The sequence below is a fragment of the Aplysia californica genome, unplaced genomic scaffold (genome assembly GCF_000002075.1).
Source record: "Aplysia californica isolate F4 #8 unplaced genomic scaffold, AplCal3.0 scaffold00059, whole genome shotgun sequence".
Classification (NCBI taxonomy): domain Eukaryota; kingdom Metazoa; phylum Mollusca; class Gastropoda; order Aplysiida; family Aplysiidae; genus Aplysia; species Aplysia californica.
Genome location: NW_004797329.1, coordinates 1,871,935 through 1,883,930, shown reverse-complemented (window position 1 = coordinate 1,883,930; position 11,996 = coordinate 1,871,935). Strand labels below are relative to the sequence as shown.

The 11,996-nt window shown below is 39.4% G+C and overlaps 2 protein-coding genes across 2 annotated transcripts in view; both read right to left on the bottom strand.

The window, feature by feature from the left end:
* The window catches only part of LOC101860959 (protein ABHD15), a gene marked incomplete at its 3' end in the record, with an annotated part of 13,931 nt that extends 5,930 nt beyond the window's left edge, over positions 1-8,001 (bottom strand). Inside the window, 3 exon segments of the mRNA XM_013079676.2 lie at positions 1,904-2,060; positions 3,163-3,349; positions 7,694-8,001. Coding sequence (XP_012935130.1) covers positions 1,904-2,060; positions 3,163-3,349; positions 7,694-7,868 — 519 coding nt within the window.
* A 102-nt stretch (positions 8,002-8,103) lies between these two features.
* LOC118477301 overlaps positions 8,104-11,996 on the bottom strand; it is a 50,737-nt gene continuing 46,844 nt past the window's right edge. The window contains exon 3 of the mRNA XM_035968439.1: positions 8,104-8,330. Coding sequence (XP_035824332.1) covers positions 8,263-8,330 — 68 coding nt within the window. The 3' untranslated portion in view covers positions 8,104-8,262. The remainder of the gene's footprint in view (positions 8,331-11,996) is intronic.

Genomic DNA, 11,996 nt, shown 5'->3' with positions numbered 1-11,996 from the left:
TGATGATGATGATGATGATGATGATGATGATGATGGTGATGATGATGATGATGATGATGATGATGATGATGATGATGATGATGATGATGATGAAAGATTACACAGGCAAACAAAATTTTCTTTTTTTTCTGCGGCATGGAGTTTGAAGTCGATTTGTGTGATAAATTTAATTTTCATCCCTAGGCACACTACTTATTAAAAATCTCTAAAAACTGTTTTAACGACAAAATACAGTTTTATAGGCAAACCAATACTTTTCTCAGATTGTTTGGCATTCTCCTGTAAAGATTGACGTGAAAATGGACAGTAGTTGAGCTACATTTTTGTGGGGCACGTACGTGCAGGGATATAGTGTGTTTTATTACGTTTATACACAGAAATATTGGCATGATTCAACTTTTATTAATCACTTACTTATTTTTAATTACAATTCAGAGAGTTAAAAGTTCAACAAGTTACTCTGATTCATTAAAGCGAAGTTTTAAATCAACCTATAGTCAACGCTGTGTGAAAACTCTTGTATTTTGACATATTTCCATGAAAATACACATTTGTCATAGAGCAAAAACTTTACGTGATACGCAAATACTAAAGCCAAAAATGAAATCAGCTACTACAAAGAAGTTAAAATAAGTCTTATACCTCATTCCGCCAAATGTGTTCTGGCAGTGTTATGATTGACAAATCAGTCGCGACAGCAAGTGACCAGTAGGGACTCATCATCATCCAGTGACTGATCTGCGACAGACATCGGCGATCATGGTTCTCCACTCATTTCTTTGCTTGGATGCTCTTAAAAAAAGCTATGTTTCCCTGATCTTTCCCAGTTACCCATTTGATTAGATTCCCACGTGGGCTTCATCACGCACTACCTCATTTGGTTTATTGCCTTTCCACGATTATTCTCGGCAGTTTTCTAAGAAACCCCATTTCTGTTCCTTCTATTTCATTTTCACTATCTTTAGTGACTGTCCAGCATTCACAGCAATATAGAAGGTCTGGCCATAAATAGCATTTCAGAACTTTCATTTAGATAGTTATTGAGATGTTTTTATTTTTCAGGATTGGGCTCATTTTATTAAAATTAACCTGAGCCGTTACAATTCTCCGTTTTATTTCAGAGGAACATTTGGCATCAGATGTTATTATGTATCCTAGATATCTAAACTGTTCGACTTGTTTGATCTTTTCACCTTTCCTAATGAAATTACAAATAGGATTTGCTGCTTTCTTTGGATATTGCCATACATTGTTTTCTGTACATTCAACAATAATCCTTTACGTTCACTTTCTGTTACAGTAGGGACTATTTTCACGAAATCAAGGTTGCCAGACTCCGCCCTGGGTCATCAAGCGAGGTCTAGCATGAGACATGGGGCGTTGTCCTGGGTCGTAAGCTAAGCTTACCAATGAACGGATTTGCTGAAAAGCAAAACGGTCTAAATCTATTTCTAATTGGCTTTATCAGATTGTTCATAGGCCAGGTCTTTATAAATATACACATTATTGTTATTTTAGAAGACATCATTATCTGATTTTCATAACATTTTGCTTTTTAATACGAGAATTAAAAGTACGGTCACATAGGATCCGAGGACAGAGGGGGCGCTGAACTTCTAGATGTAAACCCCCCCCCCCCCCCCCAAACCCACAGATTTCATAGATAGACATGAATGCAACGGCATACAGACAGGCACGTGAACAGACAGACAGACAGACAGACAGACAGACAGACAGACAGACAGACAGACAGACAGACAGACAGACAGACAGACAGACAGACAGACAGACAGACTAGTAAACCGACAAACAAACAATAAAGCAGATATTTCATTCAATCTTACGAAATGCAAGCGGATAAACTGGCGCGCTCAGAAATGACAAACAACGTCACTCATCGTACCTGCAAACGGGGCGTGGTCAAGACACTGCCTCCGTGGCCCCGCCTATTGAAGACCACCACCCTCATGCCCCGCCCACTGGCTGTGTGACAGATGCCAGTGACGCTCAGAGCTCCGTCTGTGAGGGCCGGAAGAACCAAGAGGACTGTCGCTCTTCTCCTGGGAGGGGGCGGGGCCAAGTAAAGAGAAAAAAAAAATGTTCATTGTAATTGTAATTTGTGGATGTTTTATGTCGCTTGTTTGATTGTTAAAGTAAGAGTTTTGCAGCACTTGCAACACATTTAGGTCGTATATGTGTTGAAGATTAGAGGTGTTTAAAGAGAGTAACAAGCACACAATGGGAGGAGAGATAATATCGTTAAGTTAAGAGAAGCACATCGACACGATAAAGACAAATTAATACTGGCAGTGGCGCCCTCCAACCAACCGCGTTTTACGCCACCAACGACATCATTTAGATAATTTAAGAAGCGTGGTCGACGTCTGCGGTGTAGAGGTTATATGTTTACCTGTTGCACGCAGGAGATCCGAGTTCAAATCCCGAACGGGGAGTAACCTTAATCGAGTATCTCTGTCTTTCTGCTGGAGTGTTGTATCACCTTCAGCCCGGTTTGGCCATGACAGGCAGGGTCGGAACCCCGTCTCCTTAATGATCTAAACTGCGTCGATGGAGCCATAAAGACACAAATATTTTTTAAAAATCTAAGAAGTGGGCTAATTGTTTGTCAAGGTATCAGGAATCATTAATGGTGCCCCCCCCTCCATCGCCCACTCCCCGAGTTTCGTCAAAATTCAAGTTAGTGAGTTTCCATCAGAGTACCAACGTTAGATAGACAGACAGACAGACAGACAGACAGACAGACAGACAGACAGACAGACAGACAGACAGACAGACAGACAGACAGACAGACGGACAGACAGACAGACAGACAGATAGACAGACAGATAGATAGATAGACTTTTTAATAACCAACACCTTGATCTACATCCGAATCAGACCCCCCAACCCTCCCCCCCCCCCCACCTGTCCTCCATACCCTACCTACCCCTACCCCCCCAACCCCCCCTCCAAAAAAAAAGCAACCAACAACAACAACAACAACAACAACAAAACAACAAAAAACAAACAAAAAACAAACAACCCAACAACAAACACACAAAGAGCTCAAAAATGTACGCAACAAAAGAGAAACAATCTAATTATATTAAAAATACCTGCTCTACACTTGGGAAGGGGCAGATAATCATGCTATTAACTCACTTCTTGGGCTTGGCCTGAGGGCAGACAACCCAGTCAAGCGCCACCACGCCCTTGTCTCGCATTTGCAGGTATTCCCGCTCAAATGTGACGTCAGGTTTGGGCAAGATGGCGGGCAGTAGCGTCTGGACGTGTCTGTGTCCCAGCCAGGGGCACGGGCTGAACTGTCGCTCCTTGAGTTTACACTTGGCTGTGGGGAGTATAGGTTTAAACCTTATCGTTAAGATGTTGTTAAAATATAATTATAATGATTTTGTAACAAGTTTAGAAATGCTTAGAGTTCAAATACTGATGATTTTGCAACTAGGTCAGAAATGTTTAGTGTTCAAATATTAGATGGTTTTACAAGTTAAAAAATATTAATTTAGTGTTTGGCTGTGGAAGGCAAAGGTTCCAACTTATCATTGTGGTTGTTGTCCAAATACATGCTTGATATAATGTTTTTATAGAGATTTAGAAATGTTTAGAGTTCCTTGTTGTTGTTGTTATTGTTGTTGTTTTTTTTTGTTTTGTTGTTGCTATTGTTGCTGTTGTTGCTGCTGCTGCTGCTGCTGCTGCTGCTGCTGCTGCTGCTGTTCTTTTTCTTCTTCTTCTTCTTCTTCTTCTTCTTCTTCTTCTTCTTTTTCTTCTTCTTCTTCTTCTTCTTCTTCTTCTTCTTCTTCTTCTTCTTCTTCTTCTTCTTCTTCTTCTTCTTCTTCTTCTTCTTTTTCTTCTTCTTCTTCTTCTTCTTCTTCAGATCAAATAAACTCAAAATTATTATGCAGTTGTAGTAGTAGCAATCTGTAAGTACATATTATGTCATCATTAATAATTTTTTTAACCAGAGAGTTTAGACAAGTTAGAATAATAATGAAAGACTAATGTTAAAACAAATAACACCATTTTTAAAAATGAAAAAAAACAACGAAACAAAACAGGATATCAGCCTTTAACTTAAAACAAACATTTGTGTAAAATATCCCTATGAAATCAATCACCTGAAAAACCTAATAAATCATTCTCAAACTACATGTTTGTATTTCTATTAAAGCAAAACCAGTTAGGAACAAGCCATGTCCATCACAAACTAGTGAAAAATAGACTAAATCGTGATAGGATCAATGTGACTTAGCCTGTATTTCACGTGACCCCTTGAAATAACTTCCTCTTTGACCATGACCGTCGTTTAAAGATATGTAATTATAAGTAGGGGGCATGGGAGTTGGGGGGGGGTGGGTGGGGTGGAGGGAGAAATGCTCGATTGACCATGTCATGTTAAAGTCAAAGTGTCAATCACTGGTTGTAACTGCTGCAGCTGCTTTACGACCCCGCCGACCCAATCAGGGTCATTTAGAGGTGGGTGGTTTCGTTGACGCCTCATCGCTACCCTAGAATTACAAAGTTCTATCTGTTTAGTACGAGCAAGTTTGGAGAAATATACCGTAAAAATGTTTGACTTTCTCAATTATTAAGTCAATTAAGCTTTTTCGAATACAATTATTTGAATATCTTGATAACGACTTGTAATAATCCTACGATTTTGATGGAGCGGATAGAGTATTTGATTTTTTGATCTCATGGTCCTTATAACTCAAATCGGCTAAAAATGTCAGATCAAACTTCGTAATTCTGAGGTAACGACATGTCAGAGTCAATTCGAGCTGGGGGGAAGCCAGCATCTGACAAAAAGGAGGAAATCCACGTTAATGTCATCCTACTTCCATGCATTAGATTGGTAAGTGGTACACATTTGAGAGATTAAGATGTTGAGAATGACAGTCGCCTATTAAAGGTTAACACCACAGTGAATGAAAAGCAATTAAAAGCTGATGAATTGGCAAGATCTGCAGGAAAAAAACGGCCTAATAATATTTTTTTCTCAAAAGCAAAGGTGCTGCAATTTTATTATTTTTTAAAACCAGAAACCCCTTCTATAATTCTTTATGGACAGCGTGAGGCAAAAATCAATACATTTTAAATACTGTGGCAGTTTTATCTTCAAAACTGCAAACTGCTATGCGATGTCAACCAAAGGTTTTAAAATGCATAAATCGTTTTGTAAAATTAAACTCCATTAAATTCTTGAGTTCAAAGATCATCTTACTGACGACTAATATTTAAAAAATGTATAACAGCAATGTATTGGCGGTACTGCTGTTTGGTTGATAGATACTGTGGGAAACAGGCAAAACAAATAAACAAAAGTTTAAAAAAAAAATCTTTATTTGCTTTCGAGGAATATCATTATAAAATGGAATGAATTTATAACAAAAATAATGAAGAGTTAGAAACTACTGGGAGTAAAGATATCAACACAACTATAAAAAGGAGAAGATTTAGATTATTTAAGACATTTACTGTTTTGTTATTCCAGAGACAAGATTGCCCAATAGACATGGTACTAGAGATCAAAAGAAAAATGAAGAAGAGGTAGACAAACTGCAAGTTACAGAAACACAATTAGTAATGGGGCAATCACTCGATCAGAGCATGTATATGTCAGGATTAGAGAAAGTGGCGCGGACAAACACGTGCGGCGTCGGTTGCCCTCTGCTTTGTGTACCTCACAGTACAGGGGAAGAGTACGTCTGTATTTTTCTTAACTATAATTATCATTATCACCGCTGTTCCTACAGTTCTCTCTTCATGTTTTGCTTGGTAAAAGTTACTGTAGATGCACACAGGCAAACCTGTTATAAGAAATAATAATATATGATCAAAATAATTACAATGTTGTTACTCACGGGCTTTAGGGTGTATTCACTACCTTTTCTATTTGTGCGCCACTCAGTTCACGCAGATTCGTTTTTTTAAATGAACGAGTGCTCAACGGTGCGAGTAGTTTGCCTATTCATTACCTCAGAATTACAAAGTTCTATCTAACATTTTTTGGCCGTTTTGAGTCACTAAGATAATGTGTCAGATATCAGATGTTCGATCTGCTCTATCAATATTGTAAGATTATTTGGGGTCGTCATCAAGATATTCAAAGAATTGCATTCGAAAAAGCTTAAAATGATGTGAAACTCAAAATCAGTGACGTCAATATTCAACACGAGGTACTGAGCAGATAGAACGTTGTAATTTTGAGGTAGCGTACTGACGACCATTACGTAGTTAGCAGGAAAGGTGAACGTCAATGCTACGTCCGCCATATTTGATTATACTATAGGGGTGGCTGGAGTACACAGAAGGAGCTATTTGGTAAAAGGGCGAACAAGGAAGTAAAACCCAAAACTAACTCATTTCAGTGGGTTGGTCCTGATCAATATTTTACAGGTCTCTTTTTCAAGAAAACAGGAAAGGGAATTATTTGTACAAGGAACATGTTGAGAACATCTCTTTGTTCTTATTTTCGTTTTTTTGTTTGTTTCTTGTTACCATTAAGGAAAGCGAAATATAGAAAGACAGAGAGAGATGAACAGAGAGAGAGAGAGAGAGAGAGAGAGAGAGAGAGAGAGAGAGAGAGAGAGAGAGAGAGAGAGAGAGAGAGAGAGAGAGGAGAGAGAAAGAGGAGAGAGAGAGAGAGAGAGAGAGGAGAGAGAGAAAGAGGAGAGAGAGAGAGAGGAGAGAGAGAGAGAGAGAGAGAGAGAGAGAGAAAGAGAGAGAGAGACTATATTCATTCCAGCTCAGGGAGATAATAAATTAATCAAGCAGCTATTCCGATCTACTTAGCCCAATATGTATATAAATATGTTCTTTCTTAAATTGTGATGTCGTTGTGTGTACTCGAGAAATATTTTATCAACTTAAAAATGTAAATGTTGAAGCGATCAAGAAAATAATCGTATACATGCAAGTGTACTAATTTTAAAATGAAACTAGTTGGGGTGAGGTTATTTTTTTTTCTCTCTTTCTTGAAAAAGTTTACGGTCTGGGCTTGAGAACTTGAGACGGGGTTGCTCACTTTATAGTTTAATTATTTCCAGAACACTGGACACACCCAGTAGTCCTGAGCAGATAAACTGAGTCGGAGTCCTGCAGTTTGTTTCAGTCCCGTTTAATGTCAAAGGTAAGTTAGTAAGAGTAAGTGTATAGCTTTATCAACACTGTTAGGTTATTCACGCGGCTGGACCTCCGAATTTAAAGTCCGTCTGATGGAACTGAGCCAAATGGGTTGAGAGTCATGAACACTCCACATAACGTCCTGAGTTCGAGAATGCCCATTCTGGAATTCGAACCAGGCAGGGTCATCTTCTCCATAGTCCAACATGATGCCACTTAGCTAACGGATCGCCCTTCGAATTTATGCTCAACAGAGAATGCAAGCATGTTTTGTGTCACACTTGTAACTTTTCTTCCCGTGTGAGTGAGAATAAGTAAATGTTTGTGTATGTGTAGACGCGGATTTTTTTGGTATGTGAGTGTGTGTGTGTGTGTGTGTGTGTGTGTGTGTGTGTGTGTGTGCGCGCGCGTGTGTGCGTGTGTGTGTGTTTGTGCATGTGTGTGTGTGTGTGTGTGCGTGTATTTGTGTTTGTTTGTGTGAGCATGTTTGTTTTGTGTGCGTGTGTGTATAATATATGAGTGTACAAAAAGAAATATAAACAGTACTTACCCAGGACATGTGCATTGAGAGGTGACTCTCGATAATATAAACCAGGAAGTTCCGTGGGCGCCATATTGAAAATGTTCTTCAGAAAAACACCGACAGAGAGCAGAACAGAGCCGAGGAGTGCAACAAACAGCGGAAACGGCAGCACACTGAAAAAGTAGGTCACCTCGAGCGGCATCGTCTTTTTCCAGGAGAACTGGCAACGTCACTTCCTGTCACACCCCAGCAAGAGTTCTCTCGCCTCGCTGAGGCTGCTACCTCTGCCTGTCCAGTCCGTCTGTTCGACTTGATATTGTTTATTACTCAGACTTTCCCCCCACTCACTGTCTTGTTGGGTTGATGTAGTATTTTTTTTGAAAAACCTGTTATTCAGGGAAAGTCCTTATCACAAACACAAATACACTTGATGAAACTTTTACATTACGTTTAATCGAGGATATCGGACGTTAGTCGATCTCGACGGGGACTGTTTCTCCTTAGAGAAAGGCTGCTTGATGGTTATGTCAAGAATGGTGCTCGCAGCTCTCTTCTGTTGTTGGTATGTAGGGTAGGGCCACTCAGACATTGAGTCCTCAGCTCCCATGTTGGCTTAGATGACAATAGTTTAGTCCATTCGCTGGGGTCGTCGAAAGAGAAATGCCTGAAATAAATAAAATACAGAAGCATAAAAAACTAAAACCAGTACACAGGGCAAAATAAATAAATAGTTAAAACATTTAAAAACAGATTTTTGTACGTTTTAGCTAGTGTTTTACGGAACTTGCAACACAGTTAGGTCATGTAAGTGCCTAGCATTAGATGTGTTAAAACAGAGTAACAGTACAGACACACAAAAAAAGGAGAGATAAGGACGACAGGTGTTTGATAGGAAAAAATGAGCAAACTACAAGCGACCATCTGCCAATCACCCACAAAGAGCAACTCTTCCTTGAAGTTAGCAAAATGATTTCAAGAATATTCAAATTCCGAAAAGAAAGGAGAATAACTTTCAGAACAGAGAAGGGAAAGAATCCCACAACCATTTTCAATCAAAACTGTTATTCCTAACTCAACTTTCATCTAAAACAAACTGAATGTTCCGTGATCGACATGGAGAAACCGGGGCGTCAAATTAAACATGTCCTACCATTATTCGATCAATTCTGAAGTCACTTGAGAGTTCCTTTAAAAGCTCGACAAGCCTTCGATTAAACGGTCAATAAAGTGAGTTTTTTTCTAGCGTGGACCTCTTTGCCCTCTCTCGGTGGTAAACGTAAACTTGGACCCCTATTCGGTAAACACAACGGAAGAATGTTCAAAAGTCTTTTGCATACTAAAAGTCTAACTTTACTATTAAACTACAAACACCAGTCAAAAGAAATAATACAAAATGGAAAGAGTCATAATGATAAGTTCTCTTTTTTCCCCATAGGTACAACATCCCAGCTGATAGACCCAGGTATTCGATAAATATTCTCCCAGTTCGGGGAATCAAACTCGAGTCTTCTGTGTGCGACAGCGAAGCGCCAAACCGCCACAGCAAAGACGCTTGTCAAGGTCTCTTCAAACGACATTCGTTCACGACACGTTACGTTTTTTTGTTTAGTTTTTATTTGTGCTTTTTTCCGGGGGTGGGGGGGGGGGGGGGTTGTTTTAGATAGTGGGTTTTTTTGTAGTTGCAACTCAAATAGGTCACATAAATATTGAAGATTAAATATGTTACGAGAGAGTAACAAGCACAAAAAAGAGGAGAGAGTTTGATATAGACACACATTTTTTCTACACCATATCTACATTTCCTCCTTTTTATTTCCTTTTTGGATGGGGGATAGGAAGGGGTTGTTTGTTTATGTTTCTATCCCTTACTTGAATATGGAATGAGCGCTTCACCTTGAAATAATTTATAGCGTTTTTAGAAAGATGGTGTCTCAATTCAACACAGCTTTTTTCAAAATATCCAGACAAGGGTCCGCACAATGACAGATCAGGGACAGAAACCAAATGGACGGTGCTCTTCTGTGCATTAAAAACCCGCAGAGAAACCTTTTACCAGGAGTTGTTTGTTTAAGTAAGAGTTTTACAGTGCTTGCAACACAATAAGGTTACATAAGTGCAGAAGATTAGAGATGTCACAAATGGTAACAAATACAAAAAAGAAGGAGGAGAAAGAAAGATGATAGATGTTTGATAAAAGGAAGGAGCAAACCACACCTCAGTACCCGCTAACCACACACTTACTAAGAGCGCTGATGACACTGAAAAGGACATTGAAATAGAAAGTTGTCCAATCAATTATTTATTCAACAACAGAATTTGTAGATAACGTTGATCATTAACCCAAATAAAGCCTACTCCGAATTTCAAGATTAATGATTTGACTGAATCGCATTGCATGAAAGACCCACACACATTAACGCAGCTTGAAAACATTTTTGCAAGGATGTACTCCGCATGACACGAGTCCGAAATAAAAGGAGGTCGCCGATAATGTCAATTCACACCAGATCGAAGAACTAATACAGTCGAGCGGAAAGAAAAAAGCTTTTTGGTGTTTTTGTGACCTAGTGCTAGTCTAGTGCTATACAATTATTCGGTGAGTCTTTCAGTGATTCCAAGTGAGGTGGAATGTCCTTTAGTGGAATTGTCCGTATCCCTAAAGATTTTCTATCCCAGTTTGGACTATTATCGTAAATGGGTTAAGAGGTCTTGGGGATAAAAATCGTTTCTTTTTGTTGTTCTGAGACTGCTATTCTCTCTCTCTTTCTCTCTCTCTCTCTCTCTCTCTCTCTCTCTCTCTCTCTCTCTCTCTCTCTCTCTCTCTCTCTCTCTCTCTCTCTCTCTCTCTGAGTGGAATTCGAACTGCTTTTCGCTTGCAGTCTTTTACAACATATTTGAACACCCTTCTACAAAAGGTTAAATGCCTACGTTATTTTTCCATCAGAGTGATCCCTTTGGGCTAAAGTGTTAAAAAGAAAAGCATAGTTTTAAAAAAACCCAGCTTCTTTTAACTACGTAAAGCAAATGTAACTAAAATGATCCAAATAGGGTTATCATGGTGGCTGAGAGGTCTCTCGTTATTTGTGGAAGTTCCGTGCGTGAATTAGGAGCGTGATAAGCAGTAGTTAGATCCATTTTTTGTTTCATTTTTGTTTTGTTCCTCGTCTTCCTCGTCTTCCTCGTCGTCTTCGTTGTATTCTTCTTCTCCTTCTTCTTCTTCTTCTTCTTCTTCTTCTTCTTCTTCTTCTTCTTCTTCTTCTCGTTCTTCTTCGGTGGGAAGGAGGGGGAGGGGTGGGATTGGGGGCTATCGCTGCTAAACTGACGTCATACCTGTCAGAGACAAGACTTAAGAGATGAGACTCATGTCACAAGACGGCCGTGCAGACACCGCCAGATCCTCGTAATGTGGCTTCTCTAGACGCTATTCCGGGAAACCTTCCCTGCCACTGTCTTCTGACTGCAGAACTCCGCAGCAGTCTGATATTTCCCTTTAGAGGCAATGGCCGATAACAAACTTTCAATTTTTTTAAAAACCGGTTCTGCGCTTTTCTTTCAGAAGAGGAGTGACCCTTTCTGGTTTTTGTATCCCTTCCAAATGAAGGGCAGACATGATTCCCCCAAAATACCCATGAGTAGAGAGAATCACATTAACCCAATATCTATCATTCAGCATAAGGTATAGTTAGACTGACTGAAGGAGACAACAAAGGGAAAGATGGGAATTAAGGTAAACCAGAGGGACCTTTCGAGCACCCTCGCCCCTTTAAGAATAAAAACAATGATAATTGTTGTTATTATCTTTCATCGCCGCCAAAATATTAATATGGTCTAAAACTACGCTGCCCGACGTATAAAAAAAAAAGCACTGAAAACCGTGTGACCCAAATCCTGGAAAAATTTACATTGGTCACCCATAAACAAACGCATTATTTACAATAGTGTTATCTGTCTCTTATGTTTAAATCCCTAAACGGGCCTGCTGCACCACACAGGATCTCAAGTGGTCTTCATAAGTATACACCTACAAAGCAATTAAGAGCGTCTTTAGACAAAATTAAAACTTAAGCAGAACCAACTAGTCGTTACACTCTTTCTTTTCTTAGGGGCCCAAAGTCTGTAATCAGTTAACCCAGAACATCAGGGAAGACAGGGCCTTGAATATATTCAAGAACAAGTTGAAGCATCGTTATTTATACATGTTTATCTATAGTGGTACATCTGTATTTTACAGCCACTGCTTCATCTGTGCCTGTGAGCGTGTATTTGTATGTGTGTGTGTGTGTGTGTGTGTGTGTGTGTGTGTGTGTGTGTGTGTGTGTGTGTGTGTGTG